Source organism: Trichomonas vaginalis, chromosome IV, assembly GCF_026262505.1.
Source record: "Trichomonas vaginalis G3 chromosome IV, whole genome shotgun sequence".
Taxonomy (NCBI): Eukaryota; Parabasalia; order Trichomonadida; family Trichomonadidae; genus Trichomonas; species Trichomonas vaginalis.
The window spans coordinates 18055251-18076300 of NC_067206.1; the positions used below are offsets into that span (position 1 = coordinate 18055251).

The 21050-nt window shown below is 34.6% G+C and overlaps 10 protein-coding genes and 6 pseudogenes across 16 annotated transcripts, besides 1 other annotated feature; 7 read left to right on the forward strand and 9 right to left on the reverse strand.

Annotated features, from left to right (window-relative positions):
- Positions 1-18420: part of a mobile genetic element that runs on past the window's edge.
- On the forward strand, positions 402-1265 carry TVAGG3_0118420 (protein of unknown function, DUF4106 family; the record flags this gene model as incomplete). Its single annotated transcript, XM_051223436.1, has 1 exon — positions 402-1265. A coding segment is annotated over one exon (864 nt), but the record flags the coding sequence as incomplete, so codon positions are not given.
- On the forward strand, positions 1300-1829 carry TVAGG3_0118430 (annotated as a pseudogene). Its single transcript has one exon. A coding segment is annotated over exon 1 (530 nt).
- On the forward strand, positions 1869-3476 carry TVAGG3_0118440 (protein of unknown function, DUF4106 family; the record flags this gene model as incomplete). Its single annotated transcript, XM_051223437.1, has 1 exon — positions 1869-3476. The coding sequence occupies one exon, from the start codon at positions 1869-1871 to the stop codon at positions 3474-3476; it is 1608 nt and encodes a 535-aa protein (XP_051108423.1).
- TVAGG3_0118450 lies at positions 6020-6458 on the forward strand (annotated as a pseudogene). The gene has a single exon. A coding segment is annotated over exon 1 (439 nt).
- On the forward strand, positions 6487-6906 carry TVAGG3_0118460 (protein of unknown function, DUF4108 family; the record flags this gene model as incomplete). The annotated part of the gene is made up of 1 exon (XM_051223438.1): positions 6487-6906. One exon carries the CDS (start codon positions 6487-6489, stop codon positions 6904-6906), a length of 420 nt encoding a protein of 139 aa, XP_051108424.1.
- TVAGG3_0118470 lies at positions 6923-7375 on the reverse strand (annotated as a pseudogene). Its single transcript has one exon. A coding segment is annotated over exon 1 (453 nt).
- Positions 7414-7945, forward strand: TVAGG3_0118480 (P-loop containing nucleoside triphosphate hydrolases family; the record flags this gene model as incomplete). The annotated part of the gene is made up of 1 exon (XM_051223439.1): positions 7414-7945. A coding segment is annotated over one exon (532 nt), but the record flags the coding sequence as incomplete, so codon positions are not given.
- TVAGG3_0118490 lies at positions 8305-8836 on the reverse strand (annotated as a pseudogene). Its single transcript has one exon. A coding segment is annotated over exon 1 (532 nt).
- Positions 10497-11438, reverse strand: TVAGG3_0118500 (organellar and viral DNA polymerase type B; the record flags this gene model as incomplete). Its single annotated transcript, XM_051223440.1, has 1 exon — positions 10497-11438. One exon carries the CDS (start codon positions 11436-11438, stop codon positions 10497-10499), a length of 942 nt encoding a protein of 313 aa, XP_051108426.1.
- On the reverse strand, positions 11947-12336 carry TVAGG3_0118510 (uncharacterized protein; the record flags this gene model as incomplete). Its single annotated transcript, XM_051223441.1, has 1 exon — positions 11947-12336. One exon carries the CDS (start codon positions 12334-12336, stop codon positions 11947-11949), a length of 390 nt encoding a protein of 129 aa, XP_051108427.1.
- Positions 13175-13825, reverse strand: TVAGG3_0118520 (uncharacterized protein; the record flags this gene model as incomplete). The annotated part of the gene is made up of 1 exon (XM_051223442.1): positions 13175-13825. One exon carries the CDS (start codon positions 13823-13825, stop codon positions 13175-13177), a length of 651 nt encoding a protein of 216 aa, XP_051108428.1.
- On the reverse strand, positions 14061-14645 carry TVAGG3_0118530 (His-Me finger endonucleases family; the record flags this gene model as incomplete). The annotated part of the gene is made up of 1 exon (XM_051223443.1): positions 14061-14645. The coding sequence occupies one exon, from the start codon at positions 14643-14645 to the stop codon at positions 14061-14063; it is 585 nt and encodes a 194-aa protein (XP_051108429.1).
- On the reverse strand, positions 14696-14926 carry TVAGG3_0118540 (uncharacterized protein; the record flags this gene model as incomplete). The annotated part of the gene is made up of 1 exon (XM_051223444.1): positions 14696-14926. The coding sequence occupies one exon, from the start codon at positions 14924-14926 to the stop codon at positions 14696-14698; it is 231 nt and encodes a 76-aa protein (XP_051108430.1).
- Positions 14970-15194, reverse strand: TVAGG3_0118550 (phage tail repeat-like family; the record flags this gene model as incomplete). Its single annotated transcript, XM_051223445.1, has 1 exon — positions 14970-15194. The coding sequence occupies one exon, from the start codon at positions 15192-15194 to the stop codon at positions 14970-14972; it is 225 nt and encodes a 74-aa protein (XP_051108431.1).
- TVAGG3_0118560 lies at positions 15745-16145 on the reverse strand (annotated as a pseudogene). The gene has a single exon. A coding segment is annotated over exon 1 (401 nt).
- TVAGG3_0118570 lies at positions 16163-17120 on the forward strand (annotated as a pseudogene). Its single transcript has one exon. A coding segment is annotated over exon 1 (958 nt).
- Positions 18421-21050: the final 2630 nt, after the last annotated feature.

The following is a 21050-nucleotide window of genomic DNA, read 5'->3' on the forward strand; positions in this document are numbered from 1 at the left end:
CACAACAACCACCTCCACAACCAGCACAACAACAACCACAACCAGAGCAAGGACATAAAAGAAGTACAGAACAAGGAAACCAAGAATTCTTAAAAATGCTTAAGGAAGGTTATGGTTACCCAGATACTCTTGACTTTAGTGACAGATATAAAGAAGCTATTAGAAAGTTCAAGGAAGGAAATACTGACCCGAACCTATTTAGCTTTATGGTTCAGCACCAAATGGGATATAATTTCAAACCTGGAAAATACAAGCTCGCTAAGGGATATGATTTAATAGCATATCATCCAAATGACATGAATGAATTTACTCCGAGATATTTGGTGTCAGAGCTAAATGATAATTCAACTCTCTTCATGAAACGTGTAAAAAATAGAGACGGAACGAAAGAAGAAAGGGTTATGAATGCGGATGACTTAGAAAGGGAATTTGTTAAAAACGGTCTCGGAATATATGAAATGCCAGCAGATGAGGTACAAGAAACTCCACAGGAAGAAGTTCAGATACAACCAGACATGGAAGAAATAGTTCAGCAACAACAGCTAGAAGAGCCTGAAGGAAACGAACAAGTCCCTCCTTTGGAAACTAACTTCACAGAACTAGATGAAGATTTGGAACAGCCGAAAAATCTTGACCCTCAACAAGTGTATGCGGAGAATATGGAATCTTTCCAAGAGTCTAAGAAAAATTCGGCTGACATAGTAGAAGAATATCGAAAAATGTTCGCCGACATACAAAAGACTCCAACATCAGATGAAAATATCCAGCATAGAATGGAAGTACTGAAAGATAATGTACACAAATACAACAATCCTTTTTACTTACGAGCATATAACGTTCAATCTTTGGATGAACTCGGTGAAAATAAAAGGTTAAATTTCAACAAAACATATAGAAATGAAACATTGTTTAAAGTTCATTCAGAACCTAACAAATATGGAAACAAACCTACTTTTGTTTCTGCAGACTATGGAACTACAATGAGATGGGGTCATAAAGCTAATCCGGATAGGTGGTTCATAAACTTACAACCACAATTCCAAGAAGTTGTAGACGCAATGGAAGCGAATAGTGAACCAGATATAGCTGGTATTTTCAGCGCGGCTTTAATGCCATTGAAAGATATGAAACATGCAGATATTTTGGACCAGTATGAAATGAACATGGCTGATGGAAATATAACACCTGACGTTCTAGAACATTTATCTCAAAGAACTACACAGAACCATAGAGATGGTATATTTGGTGAAGAGTTTAGAAAGAAAGTTAGGGAGAAAGAAGGAAGAGAACCTATTGTACATGACCTTGCAAACGAAAGTTTGCAAAATGTCATAAAAACTTACTTTGCAGACAATGAATCGAGAAGGGATGAATATTTAAGAAAACTCAAATGGACAGTACCAAATGAAATGTTAGTATTGAAAAACATGTTCCTTGACAAAATAAAACCAACTACAGAAATAAATGACGCAAGACTGGAACATTGGGTAAAAGCTTTCCCATTCACAAAAGATATTATTGGTTACATGGAAAGAAAACCAGAATGGCTACAAAAACATATATTTGGAAACGAGCTTATTCCATATGGACAAGCTCTGTTTGAAGAGCTTGAACCGGAAACTCAGGAAAGAGTCATGCAAACAATACGCGAAGACTCAAATACAAACTATGACAAAATCTTTCTAGGATATAGGTTACCTGAGATGGGCGACCAGAGCCCAAAGGCAAAAAGGACATGGGAAATTTACAACATACTAGGTGAACATGAGGCAAAGATGCAACAAAACTCAGTCAGGAAGAAAGTAAAGCTTGGTCCGAAACAATTATGACATATAAATCCAACTATTATATATTTTTACCCATATGAAATGTACGCCGCTCAGAATATAACGCCAATAGTTTTGGATGCCATGAACGGAAATGTTTCCGAATGGTATAACGAATGCGACAATGCCATTAGAAGGTCAGAAATAGTTCCTGGAACTTACGAATATACAACTGCTGTTTCTTATGGAAACGTAGGTGAGTTTGGAGAAGGTTCTTCAACAACAGTAGATATTGCTTGCGACAGGTTTCATATTATTTCTATTGACAACTCATTCTTATACGTGGAACAAGACATTGAAATAAAACCTTCTGCCAAGTTGTCTGACAAGAAAGGTTGCAATGGAATTTTCTATGTCGGATACCAATATGCTCCAGAAGTTTTCATGGGATATAAGATATATTCTAACTCTGACTTAGTTCAAACAGTAACATGGGCAAACTATGAATGGTTCGCTTTGAGAAACTCAGTACAACCACAAGCTAGAGAACAAACAGACCAGTATGCAACTATTGAGAAAATAAGAAGACTTGACCCTAACGTTCCAGGAGTTTATGTTGACCTTTCTGGACAAACTGCAGCAGCAGTAACCAAAGTAAAACTGAAACTTAGAGTTCCTTTGTCATCTTTCCTCATCTTCAGGTTTTTAAGATACTTGCCAAACTGGGCAGGAAAAATTTCTATCGAACTTACTCCAAGCAAAAATAACTTAGTCATTGCACCAACACAAGACCCATTCACTCTTACAGACGTAACGGGAACAAATAAAACGTCATTCGCCGAATATTGCAAAGACAAAGTTGACTTAGACTTTGGTTTCTCAAACTTCAACACTGAAGTAAACTATTATTTCAATGCTGCTGGAACTGCTTGGGACCCAGTTAAGTTCACATGTGAAAAATTTGAATGCAAGAGAATAGAAAGCAGACTTGCAGTCTATATGTTGGACCCAGATATTTCAAATGCTTTAGCTGCCAAATATATTGCAGTTCCACTTATGTTCCCTATACACCAAATATCTGTCAAAGACTTTGCAGGTGAAGTTGGAAACCAAAGTGCTGACCCAGGTGCAAGAACAGATATTGCTTTAACAACTGCAATGAAACATGCAGATACTCTGTTTGTACTGTTCAGACGAACTATAAATGACTATTCTTGTTTCTACAACCCTGGTATTAAATATCATATAAACATAGATGGCAAATATTATCCAAGAGAAGAATATTCTACAGTTGAGGATATGAGGTCATACAACTTGACATTAGATGCTATGAACTTTAACAACAACTTCACAACAACCATTAACCCTGAAATGCAAAGTTCTATTATGCCATATGTGAAAGTATGGACTCATACAGGAAGTCAAAAAACTCAATATACAAATGGAGACCGTTCAAACTTTTGGCTTGGCATTCCATTTGCTGACTCAGAAGACTTTATGGGTGGTATTTCAACTGTTGGTACTGTACAAATACAATATACTGGTGACAGAGACGGTCCAGATGAATTGAGAGCAAAGAAGTTTACAAAACCAATAGCACTTTTCACGGAAGATGCTCTTTTGAAGATTCGTTCGATGAAACCTGCTGGGGCTCCTCAGATTGGTATAACGACAGCTTCCATCGAGCAGATTTTGGCAGCAGGTCAGTAAGTTGTTCTTGAACTGACTTCTCTCCGTCAAATATTGACAGTACGCCAGTTTTGACATAATATTGTATTATAAACTTTCCTTTAGTAATATCTGTAAGTTTTGAAGTTATATTTTGTCTGCTTCAAGAACTTTCACCATTTCAGTTATACCAACTTTCTTTGCTTTATGAAAATATTTAGGTTCAGCAAAGACTGCTATTCTATAACATTTTCCATTGTTTGTGTAAAGAACTATTCTGTCAATGTATTTGTATTGTTTGTGAGTATAAACTTTGTTCTGCTTCAATTCAATAAGATATCCGAATACGTCCATCTTTTTATTCTAAGTAAAATGTCATTTCCGAAAAATAGAAGCGTAAGTGTTTCAAAAGGTTTAATGGCGGTGGCAGATGTGAAGTTAAATTCACCAACTCAAACAAACAGTCAAAGTGTTATTGTCAATGTCAAAGACAGAGATGTTGAAGTGGGGAAACCATACGAAGACGAAGATGGTATAACAATTGTTCCTGTAAAAGAACCAACATATCCTGAAGTTAGCAGAGACTTAAGTTCTGTTGCAGATATTCGAAACGACTACCAACAACTGAAAGACAAACTTCAAACTCAGGAGAAGATTTGTCAAGCTTTAAGTATAATGTTAAACTTGGTCGAACACAACCCTGTAAAAGTGAACTCATATGTCATTGCACCTCATGAAGTTTTGAAAGAACTATTGAAACTTTTGACAGAGGCAGACGATATAAACATCAAAGAAATAAACCCGACATTAGTTGCTGTGTGTTTCATATAATGTCATTGACAAGATATACGTTATGAAAGGAGGTGAAACGTTGAACTTAAAATATAGTTTCCCAGACGTTATAAAAATATTTGACGACCACAACATTTCATTAAAATTTATTTGCTAAGTAAATGGCAGAAGACATAATGGTTTATACTATTACGACTAAAAACCCTGAGTCATATAATTCTATAACAACAAACTTACAAAGTCCTCAAGGACGATATTGTAAACTAACCTTAAAAACAATGACGACTAAAGCCTGTTTTGCTCTTTTGACACCAGAAGACTTTATTGTTGTGAATGGTAAAAAAATACTCCTTTGAAGATACTTACTCAGATATACCACCAAACAGGTTTTGTTGACTTATTTAATACTTTAAGTACGGGTGTAACATGTGCTGCAACTAGAGCAGGTTTCATTATGTTTGGATGTCCGACTGAGTTTACTATAAACGATATGAGCTATAATACAAAACTTATTTCTGGTTTTTACTACCAACAGTTTCCTATAACAGGAAAAGGTGTCATACAAGGAATGTCTATTCCATTGACATTAAGCACACCAATCTTATATATTGTTTCAAACTTAGGTTCAAAGTGTTATTCGAATGTCGACAAAACTATTATGACCAAAAGATACTTATGCGTATAAACAATACTTTCTCTGCTGGTTTGCCTATTGTTCATTCGAATGCAGAATTTTCAACCTTAGTGAACTCAAACACTTTGGCAAGTATAACGTTGACATTAGTTGACGCAAACTTTGTTCCTGTAAAACTTTTATGTCCTATGTATTTGTCAATGACGGCAGAAAGTTTCGAATTGGAAGATGCAACTGGTGAAAGTATTGTATTACAAGAACAACTTCAACAACAAATAGCTCAAGAACAACAAATGCAACAAATGGAACAACAAAGTCAAGAATAAAAAAATATTATTTTTTTATTTTTATAAAAATGTACAGAATAGATGTTTCAGATTTTTATGACTTCCAAGCATTCAGAAATATGTGTCCATTTAGAGACTATAACAAAGCAGTCGAGAATTTGAAACGTTTAGTCATTTATGTTGACTCTGCCCCAGAATGTTATGTTATGAAAGAATGGGATGTTGTCTTTAACAAACCAAGAGCAACAATAGTGTCTGAACAAGAATGTAGACAAAAACTTAAGAAAATAAAAGTCGTACAAGTTGGCATGAAGATGTTAGATGCTTGGGATATCTTATTGTCAAAACTTGAAGATTTTTCAGTTCGTGGTATAAAGTTTTATACACCTTCTCCAAACTTCTATTCTATCTTCACTGGATATAAATATGAACAAGTAGAATGGAAAGAAAATGTTATAGAAGCTTGGTTAGACCATGTCAAAGAAATTATATGCAATGGAAACGAAAAGGTTTATGAGTATATCTTATGTTGGTTTGCAAACATCTTACAACATCCAAGTGCTAAAAATGAAACTGCTCTCATTATAATTGGAAAACAAGGAACAGGTAAGAACACATTCTTTACAGATATCTTATGCAAACTGTTAGAAGGTTATTCGAACCCTAATATGACAAACTTAGAAAACATCTGCGGTAAATTTAACTCTTCAATTGAGAATATGAAACTTATAGTTTGCAATGAACTTCAAAGTATAGATACAACAAAAGTTTTAAACTCAGATGCTTTGAAGAGTCTTATAACAGACAAAGTTGGAGTTGTTGAAAGAAAGTATAAAGACCAAAGAGTTTGTGAAAATGTTGCAAACTTCATTATGGTTTCAAACAATGTTGTTCCGATGAAGTTAGAAAGTTCTGACAGAAGATATGTAGTTGTCAGAACGTCAGATTCTCATATGCAAGATACAGAATATTTTGACGACTTAGCAGAAACTTTGACATCTGACTTTTACAACCACTTGTTCTCATATTTCATGACATTAGATATTTCTAAGTTCAATCCAAGACAAATTCCACATACCGAAGAGAGACAAACATTGTTAGAAGCAAATAAGAGTGTATATGAACTGTTCATAGATGAAACTGACTTTGTGTCATTAGATGAAAGGTCATTGTACGATTCGTATAAACAATATTGTCAAGAATATGGTTATATGGCAGCTTCTAAACGTACATTCTTGGCAAATGTCAAAAGTCTTTTAGATGTTCAGAATGGTGTATATACAAAGAAAATTTTTTCTGAGTAAATTTTAAAAAAAATTTTTTTTATCCGATAGAAAAGATGACGAAATATATTTCAGTAAACAAGTACATGTCAGGACTTAAAGAAGAACTAGACCCATTCACATATTTGAATGTTTACTTCTACCATTTTGAAAAGTCTTCATTCAGCAAAGTTTGGAACATCGAACCAGTTAAGTTTGCTATTGTGACTAAAAATGGTGCGAAATTTGAAGACTTAGACATAGAAGGTTTGTTAGCAGTCAAAGAAAGTTTTGACAGAAGGTTCTCAAACCTTAAAGAAGGCAAAGCATACAAACTTGTTATACCTTATGAACCAAAGAAAGCAGACGACTATGAATATTATGAGTCTAAGATAGTTGAAGTTCAAGGTAAATTGGGTAAAAAGATTTTAGAGTCTAAGCCAGTGTTTGCCCCTAAAGAGGAAGAGAACATTGACATTGACCCAGAAATGTTCTAAAAATAAAATTTTATTTTTACATGTCAAATTTCTTTTTCTCTGGAACTGGTTCAGGTTCTTTCTTCTCTTCTTCTACTTTTTTCTCTTTCTTTTCTCTCTTCTTCTTTTCTGGTGGAGTTATGTCAAATTTGGCGCAACCATATTTATGTAAAAGTTCTTTGTCCTTTAATAGCTCATCTATTCTGTTTTTTATTTCATCTTCAAGAACAGCGCATGTGTCTTCTTTGCATTCTAAGAAGTTTTGTTGGACTTCATCTCTCCAAGAGGCGTCATCTCTGTCAACAAGTCTGTCATTGACAAATTTTAAGACTTCTCTGCTTAATGTTTTATGGTTCTTGTCATATTCCCAGAAACAGAACTTTAGAACAAATTCACCTTTCTTGTTTACACTATGTAAGATTTATGGTCGACAGAATGTTTTGCTGTCAAAAAGTTTGTCTCGAATATAGATAGCGAAATCGCTAGACATTTTCTAAAAGATAAAAATTTTTAATTTTTCTAAAAAATATGTTAGAAAAAAAGTTTGCTGACATTGACAAGAAATTTGAGAATGTTTTAAACAAGAACAAGAGGAAGTTAGAAAATGCTCAGATAAAGCCTATACATGAAAAGTTCTTATTTGCTCAGAATGGTATAACAGGTCTAATTGCACCACCTGGGTCGGGTAAGACTTTCACTTATCTTAAAATGGCTGCACAACAACAAGAACTAGATGAGAAGAACCCATTCTATGAGTTAGTTGTTATTTGTAGTACTTCTGGTCAATTTGACCAAACCGTCAATTCGTTCAAAGATATTATAAAGAAGTCTAAGTTAGTATGTATAAAGGATACTGAGTTGTTAGATTGGATAAAGAAGTACCAAAGAAGAGTTTTGAAGTACAATGCTATAAATGAGTATATAAATTCGAAGTTTAAAGACCCAAATGAGGAAATGCAGAGAATATTAGAGAAGAAACACTTCAGAAACAAACAGAAAGAGATAGAATACATTTCGAAGAAATTGCAATCTTACGATTGGAAGACTTACCCTCATAGATGTCTTCTTATCTTAGATGATTTCGCCTCTCATCCTTTGTTAAAGAACAGAGAACAAGATATGTGTCGAATTCTTAAGAAGCTCAGACACTTTAACATCTCAGTCGTAATATGTGTACAGACAGCAAAGAGTTTAAGTAAGGATGTAAAGAGAATACTTACTGACATAATACTTTTCCCCGGATTGTCCGAAGACGATTTCATGGAACTTATGAAAGAGTCCATGGCAGGTAAGTTTGACAGACATGAACTATGGAGAAGTACAAAGTCATACAAGACCCTCATACTTCTTTCAGAATTCATATCTACGCAAACAAAGTTCAAATTGTAAAAAGTCAAGCGTAAAAATAAAGAGTGCAATTTACTCTGCTTGTTTGAAGTTGTCAAAATACTCTGTTATTTTTTCTTTCAGTAGCGGTAAGTCTTCTTTGAAGGTAAGTATTGTACAACCTTTAATATCATAGTGTGTTTGAGGTAACGTATCTTGAACTATTTGTTTCACATCTTCATTTGGGGTCATTGAAATCGGTAAGTTTTCGCGATAGAACCAATTTCTGTCAGATTTGTAAATCTTAGCAAGGTCGTAAAAGCTTTTGTTGTTTCTTCTGACTAAATGCAACATAACCATATCTCTGTCTTCTTCATTTTCCATCTCTTCAGTAATAAAATATACTTATAGTTCTTTTCCTTTCCTTTTGGTACCGAACGTGGTATTCTTTTCTGAATGCTTTTGTCTTTTGCTTCAATGACTTCATCTTTGCATGAAGTTTCTTTTCCATCTCTTCACGTTCTTGTCTATGAATTTCGTCAAGAAGTCTGTAAATATACCAAGCATAACGAGGCGAAGCCCACATTGCAACAGCATTTACAAGAAGTCTATGTACATAATATCCTCTCAAACCGTTTGGCAATTTTTCACGATTTTCATAGAGTTTTGGCGACTGGGGTTTTTCTCCCACTCGCTGTTCTTCACTGTTTTCATGAGTTTTAGGCAAGGCCGACTTTTTCCCTACTCGCTGTTCTTCACGATTTTCATGAGTTTTGGCGACTACGGAAAAATCCGTAGTCGAATTTTCAGCTTCATTTAATAGTTCAATAGTGCTTTGGTTCCTAAACCAGTCTTGTGGTTTCTTAGTATCTGGAGCAAAACATGCTGTCAAAATACTTTGCATTTGGTACATATCGTCTTTGACTGAACGAATGAGACGTAACTGTTTGTTATACTGTATGTACTCATATTCTTCATTTATAGCTTCATGAACGATAGCAGTTGTTGTGTTCTCTGTTGTTGACATATCTGTCTTTACATACAAAATAAAAAAATAAAAAAAATAAAAACTAACTTTATTTTTTCTATCTTTCACAAAAGACCAAAAATAAACGCTTTACATGTATTTTTCAGCAACTTCGTCAAATAATTTTATAGCTTTATCTATCTCATCTACTTCAAACGTTTCTTTACCTTTCGTGGGAGCACCATACATTTTCTCAAACTTTTCAAGTAGTTCTGTTTCTGCAGCTCTCATATCATTAACAAACACAACCTTGACTCTATTGACTGTACTGTCATATCTTAGAGTTATATTATATGTCCTTCCTATCTTATATCTCTTTGTATTGAAGTCCTTCGGTTTCTGAACGATGTAAAGTAAGCCTTCACTGCAACGTTCTGAGTCGAATAAACCATATGTTATGAAGTTATATCCAACAACTGGGTCTAACCATAACAAAACTATTGGTATAAGACTTTTGTCTATAAGATATGTTCTTGTTCCATAGAATCTTACCGATATCATAAGCTCAGGATTTCTTGTCAAAATTTTCTGAGTTGAAGCATTTCTAACCCAGTCCTTTGTTTTCTTTTCAGATGGTGTCAGAATGTCTGACAAAGAATATTTGTTGTATTTCTTTGAGTATCTTACGTTTAAATCACCTATTCTAACCACTTTGGTGTCATTGTCTATCTTTCTAACTGTTTCAAACTCAATGTTTGTCATTTTCTGTTCTTACATACAAAATAAAAAAATAAAAAAAATAAAACTAACTTTATTTTTTCTATCTTAAGGAAATTCACGATTTTCATGAGTTTTAGGCGACTACGGATTTTTCCCTACTCGCTGTTCTTCACGATTTTCATGAGTTTTAGGCGAGCCCGGATTTTACCGGGGTCGCTGTTCTTCACGATTTTCATGAGTTTTAGGCTAGGCCGGTAAAAGTCGGTCTAGAGAAATTTCACGATTTTCATACGGAATCTCTTCTCTCGGTTTTCCGAGGGAAGCAATCTTATGCCATTTTACTCAGAATTTTGGTCATTTTTCAGTAAAAATAATGTTTAGGTGAAGAGGTGAGATCTCACCTGTTTTCTCACCTGTTATTTTATAAGCGTTTTACATGGTAAACGTTATTTTTTAAATTTTGTGAAAACTCAACGGTTTGACACATGCCCTAAAAATTATTTTACTCAGAATTTTGTTGCTGAATTCAATAAAAATAATGTTTAGGTGAAGAGGTGAGATCTCACCCGTTTTCTCACCCGTTTTCTCACCTGTTATTTTATAAGCGTTTTACATGAATTGTACGATGTATATTTGAAATCCTAAACAATTTCGTAGCTTCTATTTCTTCTGTCAGTACATCGAATGTTTTAACAATGCCGAAAGTTTCTTTATACTTCTTCTTGACGTCAGATAGAAGGAAATCTTCTGCTGTTGGATAGTTTTTGTTCAGAAATTCTAACATGTTCATTTTATCTTCTGCTGGCTTTTCTGCTTCTTTCTTTAAGTCTGCATAGTCGTTTCTCATACGTTCTATCTCTTTGACGGAGTAGTTATATTTCCTCATTGCTGCTTTACATTTAGAACATTGTGGGTTCAACTTTGCGTTATATTCTGAAACCTTACCTGCTAAAACAACTAAGGCGTCAATGGTTTTCTTTAACTCAAACATAGCGGGTCTTAGTTGTTCGTTCCATACCTTACCTCTTCTATCTTTATCTCTTATTTCCCAAACACATTTTGCAGCTAATGAAACAAAGTTGTCGTAGGTCTTAAACTCCCCGGATTTATATATGTCAGAGATGTTCTTATATACCATGTCGCAATCTTTGTCCATAACCTTATGGTTGCAATGAAAACCAAGGAATTCATAGTTTACCTTACGTATGAACTTCTTTATTTCTACTGAGTCAGTTGCTTTGACTTCAATTTCGTCGAATTCAGGAATAGTTAGTTTTTGCTGCTGAATTTCAGGTAGTTTAGGTAAATGGTCAATAATGTCCTGCATGTCATAAAGATACTGTTCATTTGTTTCATCTTTCGCACTACAGTCTAAACTACCTGTTAACAGTTCCTGCTTTATCTTCTGGATTTCTGTTTCGAAAGTATATGAAGAAGGAATGAAGCTTTTCATCTCTACCAACATAGATGTTGGATTCATAACTAACGAGTTTGGTGAAGTTGTTGTTTGTATTGCTGTTGTGCCGATTGTTGAAATCATATCTTTTATACAAAATAAAAAAAATAAATAAAAATAAAACTAACTTTATTTTTTATTTCGGGAAAATTCATGAAAATTCAAGAGGGTGAAAAAAGAGGTGAGAAAACGGGTGAGATCTCACCTCTTCACCTAAATTATATTTTTGTCTGATTTACGCTCATTACGTTCATGTTTGACAAAACATTTACGAAGAAGTCTTGACAAATTCATGAGGTGAGAAAACAGGTGAAAAAAGAGGTGAGATCGCACCTCTTCACCTAAATTATATTTTTACTGAATTTAGCAACAAAATGAACGAGGTCAGGATGTATGTTGCTGAATTCATTCATAACACCCTTTGTAAGCTCATAAAATGCTTGTTTTGAGGTCGAGCCACTTTTGGCTCCACCGTATTCTTTCAACCAAAACTCAAGAATTTCCCGCATGAATTTTGTATAAAAACCAACCGTCGGAATTCCGGCGGTTGCTATATTCTTGACAAAACATTTACGTTTAGTTTACGATGAAATCATGACAAATTCATGAGGTGAGAAAAGAGGTGAGAAAACGGGTGAGATCTCACCTCTTCACCTAAATTATATTTTTGGTCCGGGAACAACTTTCTCTCAATTGGAGCTGTAGCATAATCTTTGCGTAAACGGTTCAGACCTTCTTCGAACTCTTGGTCTCTCTTCGATTTGTATTGAGATTGGAATTGCTGGAACATCCAAGGGTTGGGGAAGTAAGGCATAGGCTGAGGAGGGTAGTTCGGGAAGCCTTGTAGTGGAAATTGGTAGTAACCTTGAGGTGGAAATTGGTAGTAATTTGGTGGAGGGACTTGCTGGAACTGAGGTGCAGGGGCTGGTTCTTTAGGTTCCTCTGGTTTGGGAATGGACTCGGTTGGTGGGACGTGGGACATTCGTTTGTGGCTTAACCGTCGGACCACAACGATAAAAATCTCTGCTCCTAGCAGTACTGCTACTGTCAGTAGCAGTACTTTTTCTGACAGTAGCAGTACTTTTTCTGACAGTAGCAGTACTTTTACTGACAGTAGCAGTACTTTTTCTGACAGTAGCAGTACTTTATCGTCGAAAACCCTCTCAAATTTTCCTTTTTACTGCTCGTAGCAGTACTTTTACTGCTCGTAGCAGTACTTTTACTGACAGTAGCAGTACTTTTACTGACAGTAGCAGTACTTTTTCTGACAGTAGCAGTACTTTTTCTGACAGTAGCAGTACTTTTACTGACAGTAGCAATGGTCGAGGTCGAACCTACCGACGAGGCAATTTACCTAATTGAAATTAACGAGCTTGTTAAAGACTACTTGCGCAAGGTCATGAAGCCCAAGGTCAAGTTTACCACTATTTCTGGAAGGGCTGCCTTGAATCTCGAGATTTCGACTGGAATTCCAATTGAGGTACCAGAAAACACTCCTGTAGACGACATAAAGCAAGCAAAGAAGGAAGCCATTATAAAGTTCTTTGCAAAGCGCCCATGGATACAACTTCCAAACAGAGAGAGTCCAATTCCACGAATTATACAAATTCTCAGAGCACTGTTCCACTTCTCTGGTCAACCATTCTACATAACCTGTGAAGGCGACATCCAACCAGTTCAGTAAACCTTAACGTTTAACTTCACTTTTTTATGTTTTTTGTGAAAGTGTCAAAAATAAATTGTTTTCATGAAAATTCAAGAGGGTAGAAAAGAGGTTAGAAAAGAGGTTAGATCTAACATGCTAACATAAACATTATTTTTCAATACTTTTTCAGCACTTTTCCGTAGTTATATATGAAAGACAATTCGAGATAAAAGTCATAGTACAATGGAATAATATGTTGCACACCATTTGTTGTGAACCAAACTTGAAAGTCAGAGAAACTGTTACTAGATGGTTCGTAGAATTTAGAAGCAAAGTCATAAAAGTCCTTACCAATACATAGAAAACTATTGTTGCTTGAACTGAAACTTGCATGACACATAACATTTTGAGGGTCAAACACGTTTCTATAAACTGTCAAATCTGCTGGTGGAAGTATAAATTTAAATGGACCATCTGGTGGTAATGGTTCGTTCTGGTTTAGTAACCGAAGAAATTGTGCCCAAGAACGTTTGTCTACTTCCCAAAATAAAAACTCTGTATCTCTTGGAGGGTTAATTTCAATCTTTTGAAATGAAACGGTGGAGTTCATCTTGTCATATTCTAGTTTCAGATAGTATGTTCCATTTAGTAAAGAGTGGTATTTTTTTTGAAATTCCCAATAATATTTGTTCATTTGAGTTTGAAAGTCATTTAGAGTTTTCTCAAGACTTTCGTCTGAACGAACTGTAAAGATTCTCATTTCGTCAAATTTGTCTATTAGACCATCAGAACCTTTATACTGCCCATGAAAATATACTGCGAACATAAATGCGTTAGTTCTATTTGAAAACAAAACTCTTCTAAATCCTATTGCCTTTGCATCTGAAGGACTTTGAAGCCAACGAATTGGATAGTCAAACCTGTATGCTCGGGATGAAATTTCTTCATCTGATATTGTCCTACCAGCATTTGTAAAGATATAGTCTAACGGTTTTGTATCTGCTACTTTTGTTCTTTGTTTTTCAACCTGAAGCATTTAATATATGTAAAAATATATTGTTTTAAAATGGTATGCCATATAGCTTCTTGAATTTGTTAAGAAGTATTTGAACGTTTTTTCCATCTGTATCTCTAGTGTTTACATAAGCATAGCCCGCCTTAGTAAAATATACTTGTAATTTCCTATAGTTTACGCCGGTATAAAAGTAGAAAGAGTCTTGTTCTTCGCTATAGTAGTAAAACTCAAACGTATGCTTGCCATAGTCTGTAATTTCAATTGTTTCATCGTCTAGTTCGTCGACAAATTCGAATACAATATCTCCAAATTTGCCTTTGTTCTTATTGTTTTCAGAACAAGTGACCCAACGTAAGTTTTCAAGTCTATTGTCGTTTCTTATACGGTTTATATGGTCTACAAAAGGTAAATTGTTAGGATTCAGTATAAAATGAGTTGCAATGACAACATGTTTAAGATAGTGTTTTCCACCCATCTTCATAATAGCATATCCGTTATTTCGCTCCCGTTCGCTTAAAACTCTTTTTGTCTTTTTGTTTCTGACTTCAAATGACTCACAACAGTGAATTTCATATTTCTCATCTAACAAACAAGTTTCCCAACGGTCTTCTCCAACAAACTCAGCGTACATTTCAAATAAAATAAAAAAAATGTCACTTTTTTAAAAATAAATTTTTTATTTCATGCAATGTTTAACACATCGAAAGGCATGTTCATAAGACGTTCTTCTTCTAACCTCTCTAGTCTGTTTGGATAATTGGCATGTGCTGTTTCCAAATCCATTTCGTAGCGAAGACCAGACAATTTGTCATAGACTTTTATGGGTCTTCCCTTCCTATATTTAAAATTCTTCGAAACTCTCCAACCATATCTTTGTAACTCTGCTTTTATTCTAGCAGACTTTCTATCCATTCTATATGGGGCATTTTTATAAAAATAAAAAAATGTTTTTTCTTTACTTTACATAACCGCCTGCTGCCATAAGTCTTTGACGCCAACCCATACCAGCTAATGAAGGTTGACTTGGTTTAGTTTCCAAACTAAACTTTGGTTTTGGTTTATCTTCAGTTTTTGGTTTTTCTTCTTCTATCGGTTTTTCGTCACTTTTCGGTTCCTCTGACTTTACTTCACTTGCAGGAACAGTTGTGTTGTCAACATCTTCATAAATATCATATGCCATTTGTTTTTGTTTTCCTTTCAACTTTTTGTGTTTGTTGTAAAGTTTAGAATATTTCGACTCTAAGTCAATGAGATGTTCTATAATGAACTGTTGGTCAGTGAAGTAAACTTTTCCATCTGTTGTCTCGAAAGCTCCTTCAGACTTCAATATTTTATTTGTGAGAGTCTGTTTCTTTTTTGAGATACTAGCCGTTCCATTTCTATGAAAAGTGACTTTATAGTTAGGGTTTGCATTTCCAGACCTGGCACTTTCTATTATGGAATTTTTCTCTTCATCTGTAAGTTCTTTGACAGGTTTTGACAATGGTTCTGAACTTTTTGTTTGTGGTGTCAAATCTACGGTTTCAACTTCTTCGGTCATTTCATCTCAGTAAAAAATTTTAGTTTGGTTTGTTTTCAACTGGTTGTTTAGGTTTTTTAAGTCGGTCTAAAACTTCCTGAGGTATAGGAAGAACTTGACAAACACGTGGTGTAACTGCTGGAAGTCGACAAATCCATCTTGAACCATTTGTCTCAATGCTGTATTGTTCATTTCATCTCAGTAAAAAATTTTACATTCCCCACGTTTGAGGCGGTTGAGGTTGGTTATTGTTTACCACTGTTGTGCATGGTTATATCCTCTGTTAAAGAATCTTTCACCTTGGTCCATATAGTGTCCTGCTTGGTTATAGTAGTCATTTGCTTTGTTATAATAGTTTCCTGCTTGTCTTCCTACATTGTCCATCCATCCTTGAACTTTTCCTCTTGTTTCAGGATTTGGAATAAGATTTGTTGCATCTCGTGCTACATCCCAACCTTTCTGTACAGTTTGTATAATAGGTTGTGCTTTCTCTTTCAGTATACCTAATGTACTCAAAATCTTCCTTCCAACTCCAAATACACCTCTAGCTATTGTTCCCACTGCGGGCAAAAATCTGGATGCAACTCCTGCTAATGCGCCAAATAAACCCATTTCTTATGGGTTAAAAAATGACGAATCCAAACAAGGACCCCTATGTTTCTAAGGCAACAAAGAAAGCACTCATGATAAAAATCTTTAGTTCAACACCAAATGCTTGGTTTATGGATATCTTGGAAAACATTCCGAGAGTTAGAACAGATGGACTCCATACTGGTTAATATTTGTTGGTCAAAACACAAGATACTGTGAAGCCATACCATTATGGTCCAAAAATATTTTAGATGTAAAAACTGCTTTGACAATATTCGTTGACAAATACCATCCAACAAAACTGACATCTGACTGTGAAAGTTCTTTCAAATCAGATGATGTAAAAAACTATCTGCGTTCAAAAAATGTAAACCAATATTTCATTGTCGACCAAAACCATTCTGCTCTTGGTGTCATTGACGGATGTATAAAAATGTTAAGAGACTTAAACCAACCACAAGGTGGTGAAGCAAATGAAATGTCATATGACGACAAGTATAGACACTTCTCCATGGCAAAGATGAGACAAGTTTTAAATATTTACAATAACCGTAAACAAAAAGGTTTGGGAAACCACTCCCCGAAGAAATGAAAAACAACCCTGACTTAGAGAAAGACTATATATTTAATAATTTAGTCAAAAGAGACAAACAAGAAAGAATGCCGGGCTTCAAACTTCAGAAAGGTGACAAAGTAAAAATAGAAATACCTAAACGCGACCCATATGAAAATACTATTGACTATGACAACAATGGGAACCCGACAGGTACTCACATTCGTGTTCGTAAAAATAGAAGAAAGTATACAAGAGAATATTATGAAGTTTTAGGCAAACATGGCAAAATGTACACACTGCAAGCAGAAGATAAAACTACTATTGTCAGACCTCGTTTCAAACTTGTCAAAGTTCAAGGTGGTATACTTTCAAAGACAGTTCCTAACAAATATAAGACAACTCCTGACGAATATGCTAAAGAAGTTGAAAATGACGACTAAGCAATTCTATACCATGCGTAAACTGTCATGTAAGGTGGCATGTATTCTTTACTTTGTCCCGTTGTTTGCGTATATCCTGAAACGCGATGTGTATGGTTTCCTTCTCCCTGAGTGTCACTCCAGTAACAATTTATAGCAAACTTAACGTCGTCTTTAACATCATATCCTTTACCTTTTGTCATTCCTGACCAATCCCAATATCTATGCTTATGCCAACCTGCTTGAGATGTACTTAAATCTATGTAATGACTGTGTGCAGGTAAATTTTCACCTGAAATCGTTTTACTTCCACCTGTTTCCTTTGAAGAGTTTGCACAATACAAAAACCTGTCGACTATTTGTTCCCATGCACCAACACCAAACATTACTTGAGGACCTCTCGCATCCATAGATGTATAAATAGAACCTACTGGGTTCATTAAATCAAACATATGAGATAATATAGGATTGTCTCTTTTGAACTTAAAATATAGTGCAACTATTTCAGGTTTCTTCTGGTTTGTGTCAGAATATTTTTTATAATATAATCTTATGTTTTCAGGGTAGGTAAAGTCTTGACTATAATATTTATTTCTGTCATCTGTATAATAATATACTATTCTCGTTTTTTCTATTGCATTATATCTTTTATATCTATAATAATCTAAATATAATGTTAGCTTTTGTTCATCTACATGTGGTGTTCTGACATCATCTCCATAGTCATAATAATATGGTGCTGGAGCTGGGTCAGGCAATGTCATATCTGTCATTTCATAAACTCTTAAATATTTCTTTGTTCGTCTCCATATAAGTTTAAGTAGCAGTTGTTGTCTAATGGAACTTTAACTTGTGTACCATCATTCTTTATATAGCTTACATACATTTCATTGTTATTTTTCGGAATGAGTTTATACCGTATACCATTTCTTAAGGACTGTACAAACTCCCATCTAAAATATTTGTTTTCTTCATAGATAGAAAAGTCACCAACAATAGTTTCAATATTTTTAGTTGTTCCTATCAAACTTTGGTATATTTCATTGACATATGTTTTATCTGCTTTCTTTTCAAGGCTAACGTTTAAGTCTGTTATTTCAGATATAGAATGTGTATGTCCAACGTCACTTTTCCTGTTTAAGGTTTCTTGTAAGTTTGCAATATTTGCAATGGTATGTGTATGTCCAACGTCACTTTTCCTGTTTAAGGTTTCTTGTAAGTTTGCAATATTTGCAATGGTATGTGTATGTCCAACGTCACTTTTACTGTTTAAGGTTTCTTGTAAGTCTGTTATTTCAGATATAGAATGTGTATGAGTCTTTTTAGAATATTCGTTTTCAGCTCTCGTCACTTCACTTGACATTTTATTGTCAACATATGTTTTGTCTGCTAGTTCAGGATGAGTATGTTCTTTTGTTGCATAAGCATTGTTAGCTCTTTCTTCTTCTTTTGCTATTGCATCGTCTACATATTCTTTGTCAGCTTTGTTGTCAACATCTGCCTTCAAAAGAAGTTCATTTATAGGTTTCTCGTTTAAAGTTCCTTTTGTTGGATTTATACAGACAGTATTGTTCTTCTTGTCTTGAAACAGAAACTCATCTGTCATTGGGTTTAATGTCAGTTTTAAGTTTCCTTCTTTCAATGACTCAGATATCTTAGAATAGTTTGAAAAGTTTGTTGTGTTCTTATTTAGAGCTTGCATAATGAGTTGTCGGTTGTGTTGTATTTCTCTCATGGAAGCAATATCTTTCGACATTTTTATTCTAGATAAAATATGCTTCCAATAGAAAAAGAAAAATTCAAGAGTTGCTACAACTAAACCATTAGATGAACTTTTTACTAATGTCGGTCAAAAGTTTGAGACAGAGACCGTAAAGCATGAAGGCTATCGTTTTGACTACCCATTAAGATGGTTAAGAGACCCATCTGTCACAAAAGCTATTGGCTTTCGTAGAATGAAGTTCATTTCAGAAGCCATACATGGTTTCCCATTTACGGTCGGTTTTGAAGTTCGATACTATAACAAAGAAAAAACGTATGCATGAGAAATTTGAACAGGGAAAACTTTTACAAGTTAGTTTGCTTGTAAACTTAGAAACAACTCTTCAAGCTTTTCAAGAAAAAATAAAACGATATCTATATCGAATATGCAAACCAGTATAACATTGACGAAGGAGAATACCATCTCGATATTATTTATGACAGGAAAAAATGCAACTGTTAAAATCAATAAAATAGAAGACCTTGGAGAAAACGTTTATATTTCTACAAAATATAACAACTTGGCATGGTATAGATTTATGAGGATGTTAAATCAGCCTGCAGAATATCCAGTACACCCGGACTATTATGAAGTCGAAAACCCTAATGGAACATATGAAAATGTTTTCGACCCAGATGCTATTTATTGTTCATGCTTCATTTTCTGGCGCCCAAAACTCTTTCTTATGCTTGGCAAATGACTTTTACGAAAAACCTACAAAGTTATACGAACCACCAAGTGGAAGTATTTCAGACTTTCAAGTATGGTTTACTACAGATGGAAGAAAAAGAATAATTCCATTATACCACGCGTTTACTTAGAACTTAGTTTCATATACAACTACTATCGAACGGTAAAAAATATAATTTTTTAATACGGTTGAGGTGTTGGATTTGGTTGCCAACTTGACTGTGGTGCAGGTTCAGGCTGTTGTATTACAGGAGCTTGTTCTTCTGGTTCAGGGTCTTTAGGTATAATACCAACAAACTGACCTACTTTTTACCAATATTTTTGACTCCGTTCCAAATTCCTCTTCCTACGGTTTTTATTCCATTCCATATACCTCTTCCAACATTTCGAAAGAAGTTTCCAATACTACTGAAGAAACCCATTTTACTATATGTAAAAATCTAATGTCCGCCTAGTCTCTTACGTTTCCTGTTGAGTTCCATAGCATTCTTTAACTGGAGCTCATACATTCTGTTTCTCCTCTGGTAGAAAACATATTCTGGTCAACTCCTGTGTTCGCGTCATCTGCATAAAGTTGTTATATCCCACTTCAGGGTTTGTATAAAACTCTTTCCATCTCATATTTGCATACCATGGTGGCAAACCTAACGCAGCGTCATTTGACATGGCAGTTTGCATTTGTACATCTGTTGGCACTTGACCATAGTTTGCCATTGCAGTTTGTATTCTAACTTCATTTGGAATATTCTCTGGGTTTGGTTGTCCAGGTTGCTGTGCATTCGCTAAGTTCTGTGCGTCCATTTAATATTAGATAAAAATATCTCTTACGAGTACATATGCTGAACTTTGCAGTCATTGGTTCATCTTCATATTCTCTGTACTTTCTGCCACGTCAAATAAATAAATGACACAATGGAAAAAAACCTAAAACTAACAATCCGATTTAAAACCACATTTACTTACTAATAAAATTTCTTTATTGTGACACTTTCTCCAGTTTATAGGACCTCTCTCATATTCTATCTTGTCATATATAAACTCATAGTCATGTATGTCCTCTAACCATCTCATAACGGTTTCCAAACCACTTTTATCGGATGTAAAGTAAAAGCATGGATGGTTATGTAAAACGTCTAAAGTTTCTAAAGAGTCTCTCAAAGTCCAGTCTACTTGGTATTGAAAATCCCATGTGTTATAGAACGGCGGGTCCACTATAAAGAAAACATTTTCCTTGTCTTTATATTTTTCATACAAATCTGTCCAATGACATCTCACAAACTCTATACCCTCAATATATTTTTCTATGTCCTCTTTGAAAACATTTGTATAGTTAAGATATAAAACTTTTGACATAAGTGTTTCAATGTCATGAACTCTTATAGAACCACTATATAATAGTCTAGCAGATATACTATCCCAGTCTATATATTCTGCTTTTTTCAAAACCTCTCTCACAATATTTTTGTTATCTAATGGTATACGTTCCATCTTACCTATAG